The 26062-nt window shown below is 43.6% G+C and overlaps 1 protein-coding gene across 1 annotated transcript in view; it reads right to left on the bottom strand.

Moving 5' to 3' along the window:
* Positions 1-26062, bottom strand: part of rpa1 (replication protein A1) — a 67159-nt gene that overhangs the window by 29361 nt on the left and 11736 nt on the right. Inside the window, exons 3-7 of the mRNA XM_068010671.1 lie at positions 24047-24119; positions 19802-19910; positions 14621-14709; positions 10140-10223; positions 5573-5705 (exon numbers count right to left, since the gene is read on the bottom strand). Of these exons, the coding sequence (XP_067866772.1) occupies positions 5573-5705; positions 10140-10223; positions 14621-14709; positions 19802-19910; positions 24047-24119 (488 nt within the window). The remainder of the gene's footprint in view (positions 1-5572; positions 5706-10139; positions 10224-14620; positions 14710-19801; positions 19911-24046; positions 24120-26062) is intronic.

The following is a 26062-nucleotide window of genomic DNA, read 5'->3' as shown; positions in this document are numbered from 1 at the left end:
AACACAGGAAGCACAAAACCATAAATCAACAATTCATTTAAAAATAAGATTTGGATGGTGACAGAGCTAATCTTTTGGTGCATGCCAGCCGTGGCTCAGTGGTAGTATTCTTGCATTTAAGTTAGAAAATTGTAGTTCAAGTTCCACTCCAGACAGTTGAGCACAAAATTTAGGCTGACATTCCAGTGTTGTAACACCAAGCTGCACCGGCAGAGTTGCCCTCTTTTAGATGACATTAATCGGAGGTTCCATTTGTACCCATGGAGGTAAAAGATCCCACTGCACTATTTCAAACAGCAGAGAAATTCTCCCCAGTGTCTTGTCCAATATTTCCCCTTTAACCACCATTACTTAATAGAAACATATAGTCTGATATTATCTTATTATTGTTTGTGAGACTTATTATGATCCTGCAGTTATTTTTTTCTGGGAATAATGCACTGTGCCTTTAAGGCTGGAAAAGGAGCAGAACTGCTTTAAAGCAACAAGTTCCAGAGACTGAGTCAAAGAATGCATTCTCGTTGCCATGGGATAACAGCCACTCAGGGACTGTGATTCAAAGAATGCCTTCTGGTTGCCATAGGATACAACCACTCAGGACCAAAGACACAAGATACATTGTTGCCGACTGACATTTGAAACTAGTTGAAAACCTGGCGTTTGAGACACAGTTAACAGAGACAGACAGACAACTGGACCAGCATATACCGAAGGAAATGAGAGCTCTCTCTGTTTACCTGAACCCTATTTATTATACTCTCAGAATTCTGATGTCAAGCAGATTAATTTCTTAAAAGAAAATAACCAAATTCTGAACTGTAATTATTGAAATTCATCACTGGAAAAGAAGAGCATCAATTCAACTGCTGAATTAGACTACAGACTACTCTACTGAAGAACCCTTTTTCTCCCCATCAGTTGGCTATGAGGACTTCAAGCAACCTTGGACTGTTCCACATTGGAAGATTTCACTTCGGCAGCAGTGTAGATATGTAAGGACTTTTAAATGTTGTTTACATCTTAGTAGTGTTTAAGAATTTAGTTTTTCGAATTAAGCAGTTAATTTGTTGATCTAAAGACACCTGGTTTGGTTAGCCTCATTCGGGGGTTAATAGATGGTACAATTTGGCTGGGTCTTTCGTTAATGTGGAAAATGTAAAATATGTTAGGTGATCTGTGGAGGGACGGGACTGAATCAACAGTGCATTTCTCCCATCACAATCAGAACCATATATTTTGAAAGGGGGCTTTGATTTGAGCGGTCGGTCGTAACAGAATGTGCAAATTGGCTGTGACATTTCCTACAACAGTGGCTAGGCTTCAAAAAAGTGTTAATCAGCTGTAAAGTGTTTTGGGGCATCCTGGAATCGTGAAAGGCACGATCAGAATGCAAGTTCCTTCTTTAACAAATGCCTATTGCTATCCACATGGCAGGAGGAAAATTTCAAAAGGTTGAAAAAAATACAAATGACTTGAAATAGATACAAGGTGATGGAGGGCAGCACACAATGCATTAAAGTATCAAGCAAAAAAAAACTAGCGAGGAAGGTTCATATAACTGGCAGAGATATCAATGGGATCACAAACATGGCTGCAAAAGAGAATTAAGAAAAGAGCCATGGCACAGAATGCGCAAATAGAGACCCATTACCAGCATAGGAGTGACATTAGTAAAAGCAATAGTGCAACTTTCAAGAAGGACAGACTCTAGAAGCAGAATGGATGAATTAAACAATTAGGACAATCTCATAAGCATTTTGGAGAGATGTTACTGATGTTTATCCACATTTATAGCCAAACTTATTACTCCCAAAGCAATAAATCATGGCTCAAGTTATTTGAGGTGGCAACTAAATTAACAGATGACTATTGAGACATGGATTTCCAAAAGGCATTTGATAAAGATCCACATGCAAGACCAAGGCTAATAGAATTAACAGAAAATCAGTTAGTTAAACTGAAGACTAGCTTAGTAATGGGATTCAGAAGGTGACTGACGGGGGAAAAAAAAGTCTTCATCTGTATAGCTCTTTTAAAAAAAAAATGCTATCTGTGGGAAGTGGAGTACAAAAGTGAGGAAGTTGTGTTCCAGTTACACATAGCCTTTACATCTGGTACACTGCCTTCAGTTTTTTGAGCACAAAAGTGTACTGGCCTTGAAGGGGTTACAGTACAGACTCACCAGATGATACCAGGCTCAAAAGGCTACATTATGAGGACCAGTTGCAGAAACTGGTTTGCATTACCTTGCGTTTTAGAGGCAATTTCATCGAGGTCTGGAAAACGTTCAGAAGATTTGACATAAAAACAAGGAATGCTGGAAATACTCAGCAGGTCTGGCAGCGTCTATGGAGAGTGAAGCAGAGTCAACGTTTCAGGTCAGTGACCCTTCATCTGATGAAGAGTAAGGGTCACTGACCTGAAACGTTAACTCTGCTTCACTCTCCACAGATGCTGCCAGACCTGCTGAGTATTTCCAGCATTCCTTGTTTTTATTTCAGATTTCCAGCATCTGCAGTATTTTGCTTTTATTTTAGGAAGATTTGACAGTTGTGTTGTATCTACCCTATGGGAAATCCAGAGCAAGGGGCCGCAATCTTAAAAAAATTGAGCTTGGACATTTAGGAGTGAAATCAGTAATTATTTTTTCACACCAAGGATAGCAGAATTCTGGAATTCGCTCCTTCAAAAGGCTGTGGATGCCAGGTCAATTGAAATTTTCAAGACTGGAATGTATCAAGACATTTGATTCTTGGTAAGACCACATTAATAGTTCAATGATAGGACATCGTATCCTCAAAAATTACACTTATTAGAAGAGGCTCATAAAAGGGTGACAATTTATGAATCAGGATAATATGGGAATGACAAATATAATTCATCAGTACTGGGGAAATATTGAGTAGTGTTGGAGGGGGGCACAATTCAGACCATCAAAATGACAGGTAAAGATGATGTAGTTGTAATTATACTATCTGGGGATACAGATGTTAATTTATTTAAATTAGCAGATCTCCCATGGTGCTGCCTACACTACTTTATAAGTGACAGGAACTTTGTGTCATGTACCATACAATGCATTATATAACAAAGTATACATGTTTGGTTGACAACCCTTTTCCGACGGGCATAGAGAGTGACTGCTTTGAGGATAGTTGTCCGTTGCCAAGGCGTTTAACCTGGCCTATTCCCTTAAAGCTACAAAGGGCCACTGGCGCACAGCAGACCAGACAAATGATCTTCTAACTGCTCTATTACTTCGCGTTTAGAAATGCTCCAAATTAGGAACATCCCAAGGTCAATTAGAAGCTAGTGGCAGAGAGAAGTTTGTATGCTTTTTTAAAAAATAAGTTAAACAAAAGTCAGCAGCAGCTCCTGTTTCCCTCCCAAATCAGCAGGAGGGCAAGTTTATTGGACCGTTAATGTTTGAAGTCAGCAGCAGCTTGTAAATCCTCAGCACCCCCCTTGGGCAGAGGCCAGGTTTTCCAGTTCAGCAGAACCTCAGCACTAAATTGGTTCTTCTGCCATTTAAAAAAAAATTAACTGTGATTTGTAGCTAGGTCATATGAATAAAAGCAAAATACTGCAGATGCTGGACATCTGAAATAAAAATAGTAAGTGCTGGAAATACTCAGCAGGTCTGACATCTGCAGAGAGAGAAAGAGAGTTAACATTTCAGGTCTGTGACCTTTCATAAAAGGTCATAGGTTACATGAATGCCGGATTTGGTCCAAATATCAAGCGTGATACTTTCTATAGTGTAACATCATTTCCTTCAGGTCATAACGGCACAGAAGGAGGCCATTCAGCTCAGAGTCCATGCTAGCTCTCTCAGTAGAGAAATCCAGTCAGTCCCATTCCTCCGCTCTGTCCCAGTCATCCTGGAAGTTTATTTCCCTTAAGTGCCCAATTTCCTTTTGAAGTCATTGACCATCTCCACTTCCACCAACCTCATCAGCAGCGAGTTCAGGTCATTACCATCCGCTGCGTAAAAAAGTTCTTCCTCACATTTCCCCTCAACCCATATCTCTTGCCTAAAATCTTAAATCTGCGTCCTCTACATCAGCTCACGTGATAAGACAGAGACTACAAAATAGAGGCCTTGCTGTTGTAGAGCAGCGAGGCCTGGACAACGTATGTCAGCCAAGAGCGACGTCTCAATTCATTCCATCTTCGCTGCCTCTGGAGAATCCTTGGCATCAGGTGGCAGGACCATATCTCCAACGCAGAAGTCCTCGAGGCAGCCAACATCCCCAACATATACATCCTACTGAGCCAGCGGCACTAGAGATGGCTTGGCCATGTGAGTGGCATGGAAGATGGCAGGATCCCCAAGGACACATTGTACAGCAAGCTCCTCACTGGTATCAGACCCACCGGCCGTCCATGTCTCCGCTTTAAAGATGTCTGCAAACGCGACATGAAGTCCTGTGACATTGACCACAAGTCATGGGAGTCAGTTGCCAGTGATCGCCAGAGCTGGCGGGCAGCCACAAGGGCGGGGCTAAAGTGTGGCGAGGCGAAGAGACTTAGCAGTTGACAGGAAAAAAGACAGAAGTGCAAGGGGAGAGCCAACTGTGCAATAGCCCCGACAACCAATTTTATCTGCAGTACCTGTGGAAGAGTCTGTCACTCTAGAATTGGCCTTTATAGCCACTCCAGGCGCTGCTTCACAAACCACTGACCACCTCCAGGCGCTTACCCATTGCCTCTCGAGACAAGGAGGCCAAAGAAAAAGACAAAATAGCGGACATAAGACTAAAATATTACATGACGTCTCCCTCCACTCTAATAAATATTGAAAGGACTCCCAGCAAAAAGCAGCTAGCGCTAATTTGATTCTTAAGTGGATAAATATTTGCTTAAGATAGCCTGAAGGTTATAGGGCCAAGTGTAGACAAAGGTTCTCAAATACTCCATGTATTTCTGTACTGCGGGGACCATGGAAATGTCATGTGAAATGCAACTTGTCAATTTGAATAATGTAATGCTATATTGATATCCTATAATTCTTCAAGATTACCCTTGGGAGTTAGGGATTAGCCACAGATATTGATCTCAAATTTTTTTATCCGTTATTCACATCCCTCAGGAGATTAAATAAGGAGCATACAATCCATGAAATAAAAAATTATATCTGGTCTATTGAAAGAATGGGTTTGATGAGACAAACAGTCTCCTTCTGTGCCCTATGCTTTTATTTGAGATGCAATTTTCACAACGCATTCATGGCATTGCACCACATACAATCTAAACAGCAAATGTTAATTAAAATCTTAGATGTTTCAACAAAAAAAGTGTGGAAAATGACAAAACTAAATAGGTTGCAATTCTAATGCAGAAAAGTGGAATTTATCCTTCAATCATCGAACCCGTAATTGCTATCAACTAGTTTGCGTTTCAAGAGAAGGCAAGATATTAATGATTATCCAATTTGTGAAAAAAATGCGTACACATAATTAACCTGAGATGAACAAAATCCTAGCCCAAGTACTTTAACTGTACTTTAACTGTATTTTAACCAAGCCACTTTCAATTTGAGACATAACTAACACAGACTGAGCTCACTTACTTGGACTGGTAGGGGTTAAGGCAGGCAATGGGCACTACTTTGGTCTGTGATCCTCCAGTGCTGCTGGGTAGTCCTCTGATACCACCAGGTTTGCTCAACATCCTGCTGTCACATTTTGCTGGGGCACTGTGGACTATAAGCACAATATTGTGTGTACTAATACAATGCTTTTTTCCTTTTAACAGTTTATCCTTATACAAGGCTCTGGACTGTGTTTATGGTCAATTTTACAAGCTCACATTCAACAAAATTAAGTGTATAAAATAGCTATAGCTAGATGAATCAGAGCAAATTAAGACTTCTCTTTTGAGATTACCTCTTCATTATCATTTACTAATTAGAATCATAGCACTTTACAGCTCAGGAGGCAGCCATTTAGCCAGTCATGCTGACTTTCTCCAAGAGTCAGAGTCGTACAGCATAGAAACAGGCCCATCGGCCCACCGTGTCCATGCCAACCATAATGCCCATCTATACTAATCCCACCTGCCTGCATTAATTCCATATCCCTCAATGCCTTGTTCATTCAAGTACCTGTCCAGATGCCTCTTAAGTGTCGCTACTGTTACAGCCTCCACCACCTCCTCTGGCAGCTCATTCCAGTTACCCACTATTCTTTGTGTGAAAAATTTACCCCTTTGATCCCCTTTAAACCTCCTCCCTCTCACTTTAAATCTATGCCTTCTAGTTTTAGTCACCCCTACCATGGGAAACAGACTCTCGCTATCTACCCTATCTATGCCTCTCATAATTTTATATACCTCTATCATGTCCCTTCTCAGCCTCCTGCGCTCCAGGAAAAACAGACCCAGCCTATCCAATCTCTTTAGAAACACAAGCCCTCCAAACCAGGCAACATCCTTGTGAATCTTTTCTGCACCTTCTCTAGCTTAATCACATCTTTCCTGTAGTGCGGCGACCAGAACTGCACACAGTACTCCAAGTACTGTCTAACCAACATTATGTACAACTGCAACATGATGTCCCAACTCTTGCACTCAGTACCTCGGCCGATGAAGGCAAGCATGCCATACACCTTCTTCACCACCCTGTCTACCTGTGTTGCCACTTTCAGGGAACTATGTACAAAGAGCAAAGAACAGTACAGCACAGGAACAGGCCATTCGGCCCTCCAAGCCTGCGCAGATCTTGATGCCTGCCTAAACTAAAACCTTCTGCACTTCCGGGGTCCGTATCCCTCTATTCCCATCCTATTCATGTATTTGTCAAGATGCCTCTTAAACGTCTCTATGGTACCTGCTTCCACCACCTCCCCCAGCAACACGTTCCAGGCACTCACCACCCTCTGTGTAAAGAACTTGCCTCGAACATTCCCTCTAAACTTTGCCCCTCTCACCGTAAACCTATGTCCCCTAGTAACGGACTCTTCCACCCTGGGAAAAAGCTTCTGACTATCCACTCTGTCCATGCTGCTTATAACTTTGTAAACCTCTATCATGTCGCCCCTCCACCTCCGTCGTTCCAATGAAAACAATCAGAGTTTATCCAACCTCTCCTCATAGCTAATGCCCTCCAGACCAGGCAAGGTCGCTCTGCTCAACAACACTCCCAGGGCCCTGCCATTCACTGTATATGTCCTGCCCTGGTTTAACTTCACGAAATGCATCACTTCGCACTTGTCTGTGTTAAATTCCATTTGCCAATCCCTTTCCCACTTTCCCAGTTGATCTATATCCTGTTGTAACCTTAGACAACCTTCTTCACTATTCACTATACCACAAATTTTGGTGTCATCTGCAAACTTACTAATCATGCCCCTTACATTCACATCCAAGTCATTAATATATGTGACAAACAGAGGGCCCAGCACCGATCCCTGCGGCACACCACTGGTCACCAGCCTCCAATCTGAAAAACAACCCTCCACTACCACGCTCTGCCTCCTATCACCAAGCCAATTTTGTATCCAATTGGCTAGCTCACTCTGGATCCCATGTGTTTGAACCTTCTGGACCAGCCTATCATGCGGGGCCTTGTCAAAGGCCTTGCTAAAGTCTACGTAGACAACGTCCATCGCCCTGCCCTCGTCAATCCTCTTGGTAATCTCCTCAAAAAACTCAATCAAATTCTTGAGGCACGATTTCCCACGCACAAAGCCATGCTGACTATCCCTAATCAGACCTTGCCTTTCCAAATGCATATAAATCTTGTCTCTCAGAATCCCTACCAATAACTTTCCCACCACTGATGTAAGGCTCACCGGCCCGTAGTTCCCTGGTTTATCCCTGCTGCCCTTCTTAAATAAAGGCACATTAGCTATCCTCCAGTCTTCCGGTACCTCACCCGTGGCTAACAATTATACAAAAATCTCTGCCAGGGCCCCAGCAATCTCCTCCCTTGCTTCCCATAGCATCCGAGGATACACCTGGTCAGGCCCTGGGGAATTATCCACCTTAATGCACTTCAAAACCTCCAACACCTCCTCCTTTGTAATGTTAATATGCTCAAGGATATCGGTGTTCCCTCCCTTGAACTCACTAGCTTCCATGACCTTCTCCACAGTAAAAACAGGCGAAAAGTATTGATTTAAGACCTCGCCCATTTCTCGTGGTTCCACACAGAGTACCACACTGATCCTTAAGGGGACCTACTCTCTCCCTAGCTACCCTTTTACTCTTAATGTACTTATAAAATCTTTTAGGATTCTCCTTTATCTTATCTGCCAGGGAAATCTCATGGCCCCTTTTTGCCCTCCTAATTTCCTTCTTAAGTGTAGTCCTACATCCCCTATACTCCTCGAGGGACTCGCTCGATCCCAGCTGCCTATACCTGACATATGCCTCCTTCTTTGTCCTGACCAGACCCTCAATATCCCTCGTCAACCAAGGTTCCCTAAACTTGCCAGCCTTGCCCTTCCATCTAACAGGTACATTCCGGCCCTGAACTCTTCCTATCACACTTTTAAAAGCCTCCCACTTGCCAGACGTCCCTTTACCTGTAAACAGCCTCTCCCATTCAACCTTTGAGAGTCCCTGTCTGATGCCATCGAAATTAGCCTTCCCCCAATTTAGGACTTCAACCTGAGGACCAGTCCTATCCTTTTCCATAACTATCTTGAAGCTAATAGAGTTATGGTCACTGGTCCCAAAGTGCTCTCCCATTGACACATCAACCACCTGCCCATCCTCATTTCCTAACAGGAAGTCGAGTGCAGCCCCTTCTCTAGTAGGGCCATCCACATACTGCTTCAGAAAACTATCCTGGACACACTTAACAAATTCTTCCCCATCTGATCCCTTAGCACTAAGGCAGTCCCAGTCAATATTAGGGAAGTTAAAATCACCTACTATTACAAGCCTATAATTCCTACACCTGTGATTTCCCTACATATATGCTCCTCCAATTCCCTCTGACTATTGGGGGGGTCTATAGTATAATCCCATCAAAGTGATCACCCCTTTCTTATTTCTAAGTTCTACCCATATGGCCTCGCTGGACGTTCCCCCCGGGATATCCTCTCTAAGCAATGCCGTGATGTCCTCCCTAATCAAAGTGCAACTCCCCCCATCTCCCTTACCTGTGTCACGCCGGAAGCATCGGTACCCCGGAACACTAAGCTGCCAGTCCTGCCCATCCCTCAACCATGTTTCCATAATAGCTATAATAATCACAATCCCATGTACTGATCCATGCTCTTTCATCTGCCTTCCCTGTAAGGCTTCTTGCATTAAAGTAAATGCAGTTTAGTCTACCAGACCTTCCACGTTCCCTGCCCTGCCCGGCCTGCCTACTGGACTTGCTTGCTTTAACCTCTACATTTGCCTCAACTATCTCATCGGCGAGACTACTTTGGGTCCCACCCCCCTGCAAGACTAGTTCAAATCCTCCCAAGTAGTCTCCCTGCAAGGATATTGGTCCCCTTCCAGTTCAGATGTACAGGTCACCTCTGCACAAGAGATCCCAATGATCCAAGTAGCTGAAGCCCTCCCACCTACACCAGCTCTTCAGCCACACATTCATTTGCCTTATCCTCCTAATCCTTTCCTCACTAGCACGTGGCACAGGGAATAATCCTGAGATTACAAGCCTAGAGGTCCTGCTTTTTAACCTTCTGCCTAACTCCCTACATTCACTTTGCAAGACCTCTTCTCTCTTCCTGCCTATGTTGTTAGTACCAATATGGACCATGACCTCTGGCTGCTCACCCTCCCCTTTCAGGATGTCCTGCAGCCGCTCCGAGACATCCTTGACCCTAGTACCAGGGATGGAACATAGCATCCTGGAGTCTCGTTTGCGGCCACAGAAACACCTATCTGCACCCCTTATGATAGAATCCCCTATCACTATAGCTCTTCCACCCCTTTTCCTCCCCTGCTGTGCAGCAGAGCCTATTCACTTACTCACATTCCCTGCCCTTTTAAATTTATCTTTAGACAATTCTTTAAAAATACTTTAAGTGAGGAGTTTGCAATTATTAGTGCTAGACTTCACTAGGTTAACATTGCAGCCATAAGGCAGCATTTTTTAAAAAGTTTGGAAACCAATGAGGAAGTCTTCCACTGCTCCCAATGTACACGTACGAGGGCTTGACACTGCAATTTCTCACCTGAAGCAGCATCAGATGCATAGCCATTCTGCACTGGTTTGACTGCTGGCTGGTTGGCAAGAGCAGCTGGTTGCTGTGTCTGTCCTGTGTAACCCGAAAATTAAAAAAAACACTGATCATCTACATCAATTCAGATTGAAAATACTTAACATTCTCAGCCTTTCAGTGACCAACCATTTTGGGTCTAAAACATTAAGAAAAAGCACTTTACTACTAGCTGTAGATTTACCTCTGTTTAACTGGAAAGTGGCAAAGAAAGATAAAACATATACAAGTCTCATCATGGCATCAATCAGATACCTTCCTCCAAATGCCGAGCTGATTAAATGCACAGCTGAACTTTACAGACATGGGAGATTTCAAGTCTGGTCTCGGTTCTGCGTCAAGTAAAGTCATTCCTGGCGAATGGATGTAGGGATACTACAAGTGACATCAGCATCCCTGGAGTCGGGGAGGGGAAAAGGGTTGAAGTTTTACTTCTAATCACCGTCCAGTAATGCTGCATGAACTACACGAGTGTGGACTTCGGGCAAAAAAAATTGGATTGTTTTAGCCTGCTGACACTCAAATGTCTGGGCTAGCCACTTGGGTTAAGCAGCAGAATATATTCATAGAACCATACCCAGTAAGGAGTCAGTGCTTTCAGGAGAGGCAGGGAAGTTTATTAGTGAGAGAGAAAACTAGAAAAATGAAAGCTCAACTTAATGATTGTTTTTTTTGCATTCAGCTTTTTTGCAGCAGTTTTTTCTGAAGCAGCGATAGTGCGAGCAAGGTGTCAGCTGGGAAGGTGAGTTTCAGTTTAAAATAACTTACCTTTTGTTTCGGCGGACAAGGGGACTGCTGGGTAAGTAACCCTATATATTCGGGCAGTGGCTAAACCCGAAACACTACACGTGTAGTGTTTCCCACCCATCCTCCCCCTCTAACCAAAAAAATAAGGACTCTTGTGTAGAGGGTTTGGTAAGGTAAGGTTTTCCTTTCTTTTAAATCTCTGTTGTCAACTTAGTGCAGAGGGGATGGAAGCTAGGGCAGTTGCATGCTCCTCTTGCAGGATGTGGGAGGTGAGGGTCACCACTTGTGTCCCTGTTGACTTCACCTGTGAGAAGTGCACCCAACTCCAGCTCCTCGCAAACCGCGTTAGGGAACTGGAGCTGGATGAACTTCGGATCATTCAGGATGCTGAGAGGGTGATAGCGAGCAGTTATAGGGAAGTAGTGACACCTAAGTTACAGGATAAAGGTAGCTGGGTGACCGTCAGGGGAGGGAAAGGGAATAGGCGCACAGTGCAGGGATCCCCTGTGGCCGTTCCCCTCAATAATACGTATACCGTTTTGGATATGGTTGGCGGGGGGGGGGGGAACCTACCAGAGGAAAGCCACAGTGGCCAGGTCTCTGGCACTGAGCCTGGCTCAGAAGGGAAGGGGGGAGAATAGGAGAGCGATAGTGATAGGAGATTCAATGGTTAGAGGAACAGACAGGAGATTCTGTGGTCGCGAACGAGACTCCCGGACGGTATGTTGCCTCCCGGGTGCCAGGGTCAGGGATGTCTCGGATCGACTCCACAGGATTCTTAATGGGGAGGGGCAGCAGCCAGAGGTCATGGTACATATCGGTATCAATGACATAGCTAGGAAAAGGGATGAGGACCTGAAAAGCGAATATAGGGAGTTAGGTTGGAAGCTGAAAGGCAAGACGAGCAGAGTAGTAATCTCAGGATTGTTACCGGTGCCACGTGCTAGTGAGGCTAGAAACAGGGAGCGAGTGCAGCTGAACACTTGGCTACAGAACTGGTGTAGGAGGGAGGGATTCAGATATGTGGATCATTGGATACCTTCTGGGGAAGGTGGGACCTGTACAAGGAGGACAGGTTGCATCTGAACTGGAAGGGGCACCAATATCCTGGGCGGGAGGTTTGCTGGAGCTCTTCGGGAGGGTTTAAACTAGTTTGGCAGGGGGATGGGAGCCGGAGCCACGGATCAGTGGATGGGGTAGCTGTTGAACAGGCAGATACCGAGTGCAGAGAGTGTGAGGAAGGTTAGACAGTTGACAGGGCAAAGTTGCAGCCAGTATGATGGGTTGGTGTGTCTATTTTAACGCAAGAAGTGTCAGGAATAAGGGTGATGAACTTAGAGCATGGATCAGTACTTGGAGCTACGATGTTGTGGCCATTACGGAGACATGGATATCACAGGGTCAGGAATGGATGTTGGATGTTCCGGGGTTTAGAAGTTTCAAAAGGAATAGGGAGGGAGGTAAAAGAGGTGGGGGAGTGGCATTGTAAATCAGGGATAGTATCACAGCTGCAGAAAGGGAGGTCGTCGAGGAGGGTTTGTCTACTGAGTCATTATGGGTGGAAGTCAGAAACAGGAAAGGAGCAGTCACTTTGTTGGGAGTTTTCTATAGACCCCCCAATAGCAACAGAGACATGGAGGAACAGATTGGGAGGCAGATTTTGGAAAGGTGTGGAAGTAACAGGGTTGTTGTCATGGGTGACTTCAACTTCCCTAATATTGATTGGAACCTCCTTAGTGCAAATAGTTTGGATGGAGCAGTTTTTGTCAGGTGTGTCCAGGAAGGTTTACTGACTCGATATGTAGATAGGCCGACTAGGGGGGAGACTATGTTGGACTTGGTGCTTGGCAACGAACCAGGCCAGGTGGCAGATCTCTCGGTGTGAGAGCATTTCGGTGACAGTGATCACAACTCCCCAACCTTTACTATAGTCATGGAGAGGGACAGGAGCAGACGGGATGGGAAAATATTTAATTGGGGGAGGGGGAATTACAATGCTATTAGGCAGGAACTGGAGGGCATAAATTGGGAACAGGTGTTCTCGGGGAAATGCACGACAGAAATGTGGAGGTTGTTTAGGGAGCACTTGCTGCGACTGCTGGATAGGAGATGTGGAACAGCTAGTCAAGAGGAAGGAGGAAGCTTACTTAAGGTTGAGGAAGCAAGGATCAGACAGGGCTCTAGATGGTTACAAGGTAGCCAGGAAGGAACTGAAGAATGGACTTAGGAGAGCTAGAAGGGGACATGAAAACATCTTGGCGGGTAGGATTAAGGAAAATCCCAAGGCGTTCTACACTTATGTGAGGAACAAGAGGATGGCCAGAGTGAGAGTAGGGCCGATCAGGGATAGTGGAGGGAACTTGTGCCTGGAGTCAGAGGAGGTAGGGGAGGTCCTAAATGAATACTTATTGAACTCTTTTAGGATGTGACAAAACACATTGATGAAGGAAGAGCAGTGGATGTGGTGTATATGGATTTTAGCAAGGCGTTTGATAAGGTTCCCCATGGTAGGCTCATTCAGAAAGTAAGGAGGCATGGGATACAGGGAAAGTTGGCTGTCTGGATACAAAATAGGCTGGCCCATAGAAGTCAGAGGGTGATAGTAGATGGAAAGTATTCAGCATGGAGCTCAGTGACCAGTGGTGTTCCACAAGGATCTGTTCTGGGACCTCTGCTCTTTGTGATTTTTACAAATGACTTGGATGAGGAAGTGGAAGGCTGGGTTAGCAAGTTTGCCGATGACACGAAGGTTGCTGGAGTTGAGGATAGTGTGGAAGGCTGTTGTAGGTTGCAACGGGATATTGACAGGATGCAGAGCTGGGCTGAGAAGTGGCAGATGGAGTTCAACCTGGAAAAGTGTGAAGTGATTCATTTTGGAAGGTCGAATTTGAATGCGGAATACAAGCTTAAAGACAGGATTCTTGGTAGTGTGGAGGAACAGAGGGATCTTGGGGTCAATGTCCATAGATCGCTCAAAGTTGCCACCCAAGTTGATAGGGTTGTTAAGAAAGCGTATGGTGTGTTGGCTTTCATTAACAGGGGGATTGAGTTTAAGAGCCGCGAGGTTATGCTGCAGCTCTATAAAGCCCTGGTTCGACCACACTTGCAATATTGTGTTCAGTTCTGGTCGCCTCATTATAGGAAGGATGTGGAAGCTTTAGAGAGGGTGCAGAGGAGATTTACCAGGATGCTGCCTGGACTGGAGGGCATGTCCTACGAAGAAAGATTGAGGGAGCTAGGGCTTTTCTCATTGGAGCGAAGAAGGATGAGAGGTGACTTGATAGAGGGGTACAAGATGATGAGAGGCATAGATAGAGTGGATAGCCAAAGACCTTTTCCCAGGGCGGAAAGGGCCATCACCAGGGGGCATAATTTTAAGGTGATTGGAGGAAGGTTTCGGGGAGATGTCAGAGGTAGGTTCTTTACACAGAGAGTGGTGGGTGCGTGGAATGCGCTGCCAGCGGTGGTAGTAGAAGCAGATACATTAGGGACATTTAAGCAACTCTTGGATAGGTACATGGATGATAGTAGAATGAAGGGTAGGTAGTTAGTTTGATCTTAGAGTAGGTTAAAGGTTCGTCACAACATCGTGGGCCGAAGGGCCTGTACTGTGCTGTAGTGTTCTATGTTCTATACACACACATAACACAAATTAAACTGTGAAAAAAATTCCAAGAGATGACACATGCCTTCATTGATTGGCACTGGATTACCAATCTTCCCATTCACCTGATCGGCTGGTTTGACAACTTTCAAGTCAACAATCACCACTGCACGTCTAGAATGGAAACAAACCAAGCATATTAATGACCTCTTGCTTAACCTACTAGTTTGCTAATTTTTTAATTGTATGAATAGTCACACCTCAGTCACATTTTACCACAGCCCAGCAAGAGGTGAGACAGTCCAATCTGCAGCAAAAGATTGAAATCCTTTGATGAGATGAAGCCTCCTGCAAACTGAAATTACTTTAGAGGAGCATGAATTTTTAAAATGAAACCTGGCACGAAGACTGTAGATTTTTGCAGAAAATAATAAGGTAGCACTAATGGAATAGGTTTGACGAATTGAAGAAAAGTAATTTAAGAACTGAACCCCATACCATTACCAATGCTAATTTACTAGTTAAGCCTCCTTCGGTTATTGTCCACCATAAATCCAAGGAATACTCAGTCACTTATAAATCCCAAATGCCATCCACATTGCTTTAGTTAAAAGCATTCTCGACTGCTGCTCCCCCACCCCCTGCAAATTATTGGCCTGTTGTGCTGTCCACTCGACCACTATTGAGCTAATCAACTGCCTCCCTCCCCTCTCTACCCTCCTTCTGTCCTTTCTCTCTGCCTTCCTTTACACCTTTCCGCCTTCCTCTCTGCCCTCCTTCACATCGGTCCTCCTTTCACTCCTTCCCTCACACTACTTTCTGCCCTACAATATTACCCATGTGCTACCAACTGTAGAGTTTCCCCTCAACATCCCCCTGCGCACTACAGCCACACACCACCCCCCCCAAAAACAGTTACATGGTTATCATCCAACTCCCATTCAATTTTCAATATATGATTTGATCCTAATGAGGATGAGAAGGTGCAATTAAAATGTAGCAAGCTTTCCATTATAAATATAGGCATAGGAATTTATGATGGAGAAGGTTGACAGGAAGCATACAGATACAAGATAGGGCATCAATTTCATGTCTCATTTAAAAGATAGCACATCGACAATGCAGCGCTCCTCGGTATTGTACTGTCGTGTCAGCCAAGAATATTATTCAACTTCTGCAGTGGGACTTGAACCCACGACCTTCTAACATAGTGACAAAAGTATTTTCATTGATCCAAACTTGACCACTTGTAGTTGGAGCTGGGATATGCATCTTGTTCTGATTTCAGATATTCAGCCAATGCTGAACCAAATATAAATGGATCACAGCACTGAACAGACTCCTTGGTGAGTCCTCTTTTGGGCTAGTCCCCCAACAGGGAATGTTTCACACTGGACTTCTATAAGCCAATAAGTAGCAAATGCTGTTTTAGAGCTGTGACCATTTGTTGGGCACTAGACTGTCTTTACTAGTCCTCGGGTAGAATATATAAGGACCTTCAATTCTTGATACCATAATTGATATGGGAGAGAACAAAATAGATTAATAGAACATGCAGACAAGATGACCACTAATTCATCTTACCTTTAAGACTTTTGCTTTTCACTGCTGACCCTGTCTGAATCACTAGCCTCAAATTTTCCAATCCACCATTATTTTTAAAATAGCACTTAAAAGCAAGTGTTAGTTCTCATCTAGTGGAAGTATTTTTGGACTTTTCAGTATCCTACACTTATGTTCCTGTAAATACGCAATTAGAAGCATTAGCATAGCACTGTACTGTTAAGAGACCAGTTTCAGAAAGAGCCTGAGAAATCATTATGTTTTTGTGTATAATATTGGTGACACTCTGATCTAGGCAAGGAACTTGTGATCAAGTAGGACAAACTTGTAATAAAATTGAGACAGGCTATCCTTTATTACAACAGTGACGACACTTCAAAAGTACTTAATTGGCTGTAAAGCGCTTTGAAAAGTGGTCGTGAAAAGCACTATATAAATGCAAGTCTTTCCTTTTTCTTTCTTTTTATCCAACAAGTAAAAGCAGCTTGCAGCGTCAAAAAGAACAATGTATATTTAATCTTTATGGGGCATGCTAGGTTAAGGGCTGTGTGAGGAATGGTACATGACAGCTAAAAGAATACAATCCTTTTCTCATGTTTCAAATTGGGGTTGGATCCAGCACAAATTTGTTCATATGTAGCGTATGTTAGAGCTGGCTATGGGCATTACTGTATTCAGTGCTGCAGTAGGAAGTATAATAGTCCACTGTCAATGCATCTTTGTAGCCCAATTCTAGGCCCATTATGTTTCTAATGGAGAGATAGGTACTCTTTCAGCATGATGGTGGTTCCTTCAATCCCAGGCCATCTTTCTCCATTACAAGACTGGGTGCTGTACACTAAATGCAGCAAGACAGAGGTGTTTCAAGTTGCAAAACTGAGCCTGTGTCAACTGTCGAAAATGAAATGTTGCAAGACTGAACTTACTTTGCTTTTCTTGTTGTATTATCACAATGCAGTTGGGAGTGTTTCCCAAGGTATCGAAGAGTTTTGGGAGAAGTGGTTGTAAATGGAAAAACATAGTTCAGACAGTGGGAAAGCAATGAAAGATGTTCACATTCGCAATCATAGCAAGTCATGATGCAACCACTGCATTAACAGCTGGCACAAGTAATCCACCAGTAAACTGGAGAGTTCTCCCTTACAAATGATTAGCACAAGTCCAAACGGACTGCAATATTGTTCCTTGAAATATAGTTAAATAAAATAAAAATCAATGACATTCTTGTTGTGTTTAATTCCTGCTGTATGTAACATTTCTTCTATCGTAGTTTGTCTGCTGCAGACAGCCTGCCCCATCTTGATTACCTGGGGCCAGGCAAGCCCAACCTCCACTCTAGCAGCTCCTGGGAATTTCAGTGTTGATCATTGACCCAATGGATCAGTCATGGATGCCAAAGGTACTTTTAGTGCTAATGCTTGGCACTGTCAAAAACAGGTTCATAAAAAAGTATGCATATATATTGTACGCGTATATGTGAATGGTAGTTAACTGGAACTGGTTCACTATTTTCTCCTTTTGAGTGCAACAAGTGGTTAAGCCAAGACTATATTTACAGAGCTAAAACACAGGAGATATACTGAGGAAGTCTGTTTTCACTGCAATGTCCAAATTGAAAGCTGTCTCCAGAAACAGACACCGCTACTTTAATGTATTGCTTTCAGACGTTCATCGGCTTGTCCAGTTTATCCAAATGTCTGGATAAACCAGATCTGCTATAAGGGCAGCTCACTATCATTACTGTACCTCTTAGTTCCTATCTTCAATATCCTTACTCCCTAGAGGCAGACTTTATTTTTAACAAAGAAACTAGCATTTCAAATGATGATTGTGTATTTCATCTAAAGTTGATGATTGGAAATGGACAGTGGCACATCACATTAGTACTTCCAACAGCACAGAATAAGTACCATTTTATTATTTTGCAGCTCTTGTACAAAACTGACATTATTTAAATATTACCTGTCTTAGTGGGTTCAAGGTCTATTTGAGAACTTGTGCACATAATTTAGGCTGACATTTCAATGTTGTATTGAAGCCCTGATGCATTGTCAGAGGCACCATCTTAGAGACATTAAACCAAGACCCTGTCTGCCTGTGCAACTTGATGCGTAAAATATTCCATGACTCTATCAAAGAGCAGCAAGGGACTTCTCCCAGTGTGTTGGGCAATATTTAATCGGTCAACCAATACTACCAGACTAACTGGTCATTTACATTTGTGGGACCCTGTTGTGTGTAAATTGGCTGTTGTGTTTTCCTGTATAAATGGACTAGAAAGAAAAAACTAGCTTTTAAAAAAAATTCTTTCATGGAGCGAGAGTGCCGCTAGTAAGGCCAGCATTAGTAGCCCATCCCCAATTGCCCTTCAGAAGGTTATATAGCACCTTTCACAATCTCAGGACGTCCCAAGGCACTTCACAACCAATTAATTATTTATGAAGTGTACGCACTGTTGTAATATTGGGAAGTATAGCACAATTGCTCTACGGCAGCAAGGCCTGGACAACGTATGCCAGCCAAGAGCGACGTCTCAATTCATTCCATCTTCGCTGCCTTCGGAGAATACTTGGCATCAGGTGGCAGGACTATATCTCCAACACAGAAGTCCTTGAAGCGGCCAACACCCCCAGCTTATACACGCTACTGAGTCAGCGGGGCTTGAGATGGCTTGGCCATGTGAGCCGCATGGAAGATGGCAGGATCCCCAAAGACACATTGTACAGCGAGCTCGCCACTGGTATCAGACCCACCGGCCGTCCATGTCTCCGCTATAAAGACGTCTGCAAACGCGACACGAAATCGTGTGACATTGATCACAAGTCGTGGGAGTCAGTTACCAGCATTCGCCAGAGCTGGCGGGCAGCCATAAAGACAGGGCTAAATTGTGGAGAGTCGAAGAGACTTAGTAGTTGGCAGGAAAAAAAGAGAGGCGCAAGGGGAGAGCCAACTGTACAACAGCCCCGACAAACACATTTCTCTGCAGCACCTGTGGAAGAGCCTGTCACTCCAGAATTGGCCTTTATAGCCACTCCAGGCGCTGCTTCACAAACCACTGACCACCTCCAGGCACGTATCCATTGTCTCTCGAGATAAGGAGGCCCAAAAGAAAGAAAGAATAGCACAATTTACACACAGTAAGCTCCCAAAAAATGAGATAAATGACCAGGTAATCTGTTTTAGTGAGTCGGTTGCGCCATAAACATTGGTTAAGGCACTGGGGAGAATCCCCCTGCTGCTCTGTGTATACTTTCTTAGGATCATTTACACCCACTTGAGGGGGAAGACACGGCCTCAGTTTATACTTTCATCCGAAAGACGGTGCCTCTATTAACACAGTACCGCACTGGGGTGTCAGCCTAGATTATGTGCTCAAGTCTCTGGAGCGGTACTTAAAAGTCACAACTAACTGACTCAGAGGTGAGTGTGTTACCACTGACCTTTGGGACATTCCAAGAACAAGATGCTACATAAATGCAAGTTCTTTCTTTAAACCTATTCTCTGAATGGATCCATATGCATGGTCTCTGCCAATCTTCTCTTCTTAGCTGCTCTTGAATCAGACATTAGGAAGTGTATTTGTCACTTACCCTCCAACCCAGGTGAGAAATGCCCTTTACTATACAGGGAAACCTTTTACTATTTTAAGCATTAATGTAACTTTCACTGCTCACAAATATATTGGACAGTCTATGAATCGTACCTTCCATCCTTCATTGTATTGCAGATGAATCGATTGATCTGGCAGATGCAGTTTACTGCAATAATGCCCTCGTCGCCCATGTAGTTCAGCTGGGTTGCAAGTAGGAAAGCTGAAAAAACGGATTTTATTTTAATCAATCACATCAGCTCTTAGTAACTTGCATCCTAATACGGCGTAAAAGCTGCAGCCACACTAATATTTCAGAGGTATCTCTCATCAATTCATTAACTGCTAATTAATATTATTTTCTTCAATACTGTGTAGTGATTATATTAGTCAGTTTTTACTGTGTAATTACAGAATTGATAGTGCGAAGATTTAAATTTTTCCATAAAATATTCCCATTAGCAAATAAACGTTCATTTAATTTAACAACTAAACTTAACATAAATTCCTCTATGCAGCATTTCCGTTCAGAAATTAGTTAGTGATGCATTTTAACGACCACCTCCCAATTTTTCTTTGGGAGTCTTGCACAGCATCAATCGCCAACTAAAAAGGCTGTCTAGACAACAACTACTTGTGTTTATATACACAGTTAACATATAAAAAAATTCCAATACACTGGAGGCCAAGGCAAAGTAGTGTGAGAAGTGAAAGCAAAAGCTTGGTCAAAGAGGTGGGTTTTAAGGAAGGACTTAAAAGGAAGATTTGGAGGTGAAAATGGAAGAGAATTCCAGAATATGGGGCTTAGGCAGCTGAAGGCAAGGCCACCGACGGTGGGGTGAACAGGGGTTTACAAGAGGCCAGAGTCACAGGCAGTTCAGAGGTTGCATAGAAGTTAGAGACAGGGTGGAAAAAACATGAAGGGATTTAAACATGATAATTTAAAGTAAGTTGTAGGGGGACCATCAGTCAAACAAAGGTCAGCAAGGACAGGAATGGATAAGCAAATGGGACTACGTGCAGGATAGAACATGGGTTGAAGCAGGCAACGCTAGAGATGGAAGTAGGCATCCTGTGTGATGGAAAGGACATGGGGTTGGAAACTCAACTCAGGGATGAAGCGGACACCAAGACCGCAGATAGTCCAGTTCAGCCCGTGACTTGTTGAGGAGAGTGATGAAATCAGTGATGATAGGTTCAGTCTTCCCAATGTTAAATGAACAACAGTGCAGCTCATCCAACACTGGACATCAGACATTGAACCAGTTCACATGAGCAAAGCAGGCTGATCCTATCCTAGGCAAATACTGGGAGCTCAAGGCAATTACAAGAGTATGAAGACGGAGTTGCCTACAGTGGACATGGAAAATAAGTTACAAGATAACACAGTAGAGAAGCAGTGGCAGACATTTAAGGAGATATTGCATAACTCTCAACAGATATATTCTATTGAGAAAGAAAAACTGAGAAGGATGCACGATCCATGACTAGTTAAGGAAGATATCAAATTAAAAGAAAAAGCAGACAATGTTATAAAGATTAGTGGTAGGCCAGAAGATTAGGAAAATTTTAGAAACCAGCAGAGGATGACTAAAACAAAAACAAAAGAGGGAAATTAGAGGAGAGCAAACTAGCAAGAAATATAAAAATAGACATTAAAAGCTTTTACAAATGCTGTTTATTGACAGCACAACCACTAGATGGCCCACTACTCGCACATGCGCAAATGCAATATCATTGACTGAAACGTCACTGTCAGCAACGTCTCAGGCAGCTGCCTGTAATAAAGATGGTGCTGCTCAATCTTACACGCAGAAGCAAATAAACTCTGCGTTGGCAAATAAAGTCAATAGAAAAAGCTCAATCCCCCCTTCAATGGCCGCTTCTATCCCCGCTCTTTTCCTCCCACCCAACTGCTTGCTGCTTCAATTGCCATTTTGCTTCTCCTCCCACACTCCCTCCCGCCCAACTGCTTGCCACTTCTCATCCCCACTCCTTCCCAACTGCTCACTTCAATCGCTGCTCGACCCCCAGCCCCCCTTCGCTCAGGCAGTCACTCGCTCACAGCACACCCTGACGTCAACGTGCGCATGCGCGAGTTGATCCTGGCAAATTTGCAGAGGCCCTCAGATGACATTGGAGGGTGTCGCAGCTTGCGCATACGCTGGCTGCGTTGGCAAGAGACACACGGTTTACAATATATAAAAAGGAAGAGAGTAGTTAAAATAAGTGTTGGTCCCTTAGATGATGAGACTTGGGAATTAATAAAGGGAAACAAGGAAATGCAGAGACTTTGAACAATTAATTTGTATCTGTCTTCACAGTGGAAGACACAAAAAGCATCCCAATAGCAGAAAATCAAGAGGCAAAAGTGAGGGAGAAATTTAAAACAACTATTACTAGAGAAAAAGTACTAGGAAACTCATGGGACTAAAGGTTGACAAGTCCCCTGAACCAGGTGAAAAAAAAAAACTTAGAAGTGCCTGCAGAAATAGTGGATGCATTGATTGTAATCTTCCAAAATTCCCTAGATTCTGGAAAGGTCCCAGCGGATTGGAAAACCACAAACGTAACACCTCTCATCAAGAAAGGGGGGTGGGGGGAGACAAAAAGCAGGAAACTATAGGTCAGTTAGCCTAACATCTGTCATCGGGAAAATGCTGGAATCTATTATTAAGGAAGTGGTAGCAGGACATTTAGAAAATCATAATACAATCAGGCAGTCAACATGGTTTTAAGGGAAATTGTGTTCGACAAACTTACTAGAGTTCTCTGAGGATATAACATGCAGTGTGGATAAAGGCAAACCAATATGTAATGTATTTGGATTTGCAAAAGGTGCCACATAAAAGGTTACGACACAAGATAAGAGCTCATAGTGTTGGCCGTAATATATTAGCATGGATGGAGGATTGGCTAACTAACTGGAAATAGAGAGTCAGGATAAATGGGGCATTTTCAGGTTGGTGAACTGTAACCAATGGAGTGCCACAGGGATCACAGCTGGAGCCTCAACTATTTACAATCTATATAAATGACTTGGATGAAGGGCCAAGTATTGCAGCCAAATTTCCAGATGATAACCTGCTTTCCAGTGTATGAGAAGGACACAAAATGTCTGCAAAAAGATATAGATAGGTTAAGTGAACGGGCAAAAATTTGACAAATGGAGGATAATGTGGAAAAATGTGTGGTTGCCCATTTTGACAGGAAGAATAGAAAAGCAGAATATTATTTACATTGAGACTGCAGAATGCTGCTGTTCAGAGGGGAGCTGGATGTCCTTTCACATGAAATCACATGCAGGTACAGCAAGTAATTAGGAAGGCAAATGGATTTTAGCCTTTATTGCAAGGGGAATAGAGTATAAAAGGGAAGTTTTGCTCCAACTGTACAGGGCATTGATGAGACCACACCTAGAGTCCTCCATTGAGTTTTGCTCGCCTTACTTACGGAGGGATATACTTGCATTGGAAGCAGTTCAGAGAAGGTTCACTAAGCTGATTCCAAGGATGAAGGGTTTGTCTTATGAGGAAAGGTTGAATAGATTGGGCCTATACTCATTGGAGTTTAGAAGAGTGAGAGGTGATCTTATTGAAACATAAGATTTTGAGGGGGGGGGGGGGGGCGGGGGGAGCTTGACAGGGTAGATGCTGACAGAATGTTTCCCCCCATGGGGGAATCTAGAACTGGGGGCACAATTTCAGAATAAGCAGTCCCCTATTTAAGACGGAGATGAAGAGGAATTTCTTCTCTCAGAGGGTCGTTAAATCTTTGGAATCCTCATCTCTAGACACCAGTAGAAGCTGGATTAAAAACAGTAAGTGCTGGAAATACTAGGGTCAGGCAGCATCTGTAGAGAGAGAAGCAGAGTTAATGCTTCAGGTCTGTGACCTTTCATCAGAACTGTTCTGATTTGTCACTGATAAATCCATGTTCCACCTGCAACCCATTTCTGACCAATTTTCAAAACCTCTGCTCTTTTAGGTTTGGACAACTGTTTCCTCCCCTCCACTGCAAACCTGTCAGACATCACAGTTCTCAGCTTAAATTATACAAAAAAAACACGCTGGAGCTTGGCACATTTCTACCATTATTCAAAAGCCTCCTCAAAACCTACATCTGCAGGCATGTTTTCAAATATATTGCAATTCTTGCCCCATGTTTGTGAAGTGCCTTCTCATTACATTAAAAGCAACCGTATGAGTGATTGTACAGTACTTTGTTTAAAATTGCAGGAGCAAATCCATGATCCATTATTAGCATGCTAATATGTTGCATAATTGTTCAAGCAATTCATTGAATTTTAAGTCATTTTTAGTTAGCTATTGCAAACAAATTCTGAGCCGCAATACTTACATGACAGCGTATGGATTCCATCACTCATTAGTACACGATACCTCGGGGGCCCATTTGTAATGCGACGGATACTCTATATAAAAATCAAGATAAATTGCTTATATAGCAGAAACAATATTGGCTGTAAACAATAACTATATATTACAATTGATTTGCGTGACAGTAGCCCTTTTAAGTTTTCATCCAAACAAACCGGGATCACCAAAACTTGAAGAATCTAATGCTGCAGTCACAAAATGTGCCAAGGGGATGGTGGCGTGATGGTAATGTTAAAAGACGAGTAATCCAGAGGCCCAGGCCAACACCTTGGGGACATGGGTTCAAATCCATGCCAGCTGATGGAATTTAAATTCAATTAATTGATAAAAATCTGGAATTGAAAACTAGTCTCAGTAACGGTGCCATGGAACTATCACCAATTGTTGCAAAAATCCATCTGGCTCACTAACGTCCTTTAGGGAGAGAAATCTGCCATCCTTACCTGGTCTGGACTACGTGCGACTCCAGACCCACAACAATGTGACTGACTCTTAACTGCCCTAGCAAGCCACTCAGTTCAAGGGCAATTCGGGATGAGCAATAAATGCTGGTCAGCCAGTGACGGCCACATCCCATGACAGAATATTAAAACAAAAGGTGCGTTGGAGCCCAATTTGGAACTTATAAACTACAATCGTCTGCACTGAGTGTGAAGGAGGGAGTTTGGTAAGTGAGTGGATTTTAAGGGTTAATCTCTCAAGACTAGTTTTTGTTTTGTTTACATCTAGCAATTAATTGAAATTCCTTCTTCAGTTAAGAGGCAAGTCAGGTTTCATGCAGTTTTAAACAAGGGTATACAAACACTCAGTAGCTGTAGCTAGTTAAATAAGGTAGCTAGCTTAAACTGGTTTCTGACCTCTCGCAGAGCTGACACAGCATTGTGTTCAGAGTATAAATTCAAGGGACTCTTGGTGCCGCTTTCTGCACTGAGTGCTGCTGAAGGGCACAGGGTGTGAAAAAGGGAATTTGGAAACTGAGGGAGTTGTTAGGCAGGGAACTATAAATTAAGAAAAAATAAATTTGAGTGCACAGTGTAAATTGGGAGTTTGGTGCGTGAGGAAGGGGCTCCTTTCTTCTATCTTTTTCAGCCTCTTTAGTACAGGGGAAGAAGCTGATTGGTGAGTAATTGATAAGTTATTTTACTTCTCATTGTAATAAAAAGTTTTTAAAGTTACGTTATGGCAGGTCAGCTCGGCCAAGTGGAATGTACGTCCTGCAGTACGTGGGAAGTCATGTGTCCTAGAAGAACACATCTGCAGGACATGTCAACGGCTGCAGAACCTGAGCGGCAGCTGGAGGCACTGCTGTAATTCTCTGCCTCTCGGATGCACATCAATAACACGTTTAGGGAGGTGGTCACACTGCAGGTTAGGAGCATGCAGGCAGAGAGGGAATGGGTGACTGCCAGGCAATCAGTGCAGGAGTCCCTGGAGTCTATCTTGCTTGCTACTCGGTTTCCCATTTTGAATACCGATGAGAGCAATGGTTTCTCGGGGCAGTGCAGCCACAACAAAGTCTGTGGCACCACGGGTGGCTCAGCTACACAGGAGGGGAGGAAGCAGAGTGGAAGAGCAATAGTGATAGGGGATTTGATAGTCAGGGGATCAGACAGGCGTTTCTGCGGCAGTAAACGTGACTCCAGGATCGCATGTTGCCTCCCTGGTGCCAGGGTCAAGGATGTCACGGAGCGGCTGCAGGACATCCTTCTGGGGGAGGGTGAACAGCCAGAGGTTGTGGTCCACATTGGTACCAATGACATAGGTAGGAAAAGGAATGAAGTCCTGAAAACAGATTTTAGGGAGTTAGGAAGGAAATTTAAAAGCAGGATCTCCAAAGCAGTAATCTCAGGATTTCTCCCAGTGCCACGTGCGAGTGAGCACAGGAATATGAGGACTGATCGATTGAACACGTGGCTGGAGAATTGGTATAGGAGGGAGGGCATCAGATTTCTGAAGCATTGGGACTGGTTCTCAGGCA

This window comes from Heterodontus francisci, chromosome 30, assembly GCF_036365525.1.
Source record: "Heterodontus francisci isolate sHetFra1 chromosome 30, sHetFra1.hap1, whole genome shotgun sequence".
In the NCBI taxonomy this organism is placed as follows: domain Eukaryota; kingdom Metazoa; phylum Chordata; class Chondrichthyes; order Heterodontiformes; family Heterodontidae; genus Heterodontus; species Heterodontus francisci.
This window is presented reverse-complemented; position numbering and strand designations above follow the sequence as displayed.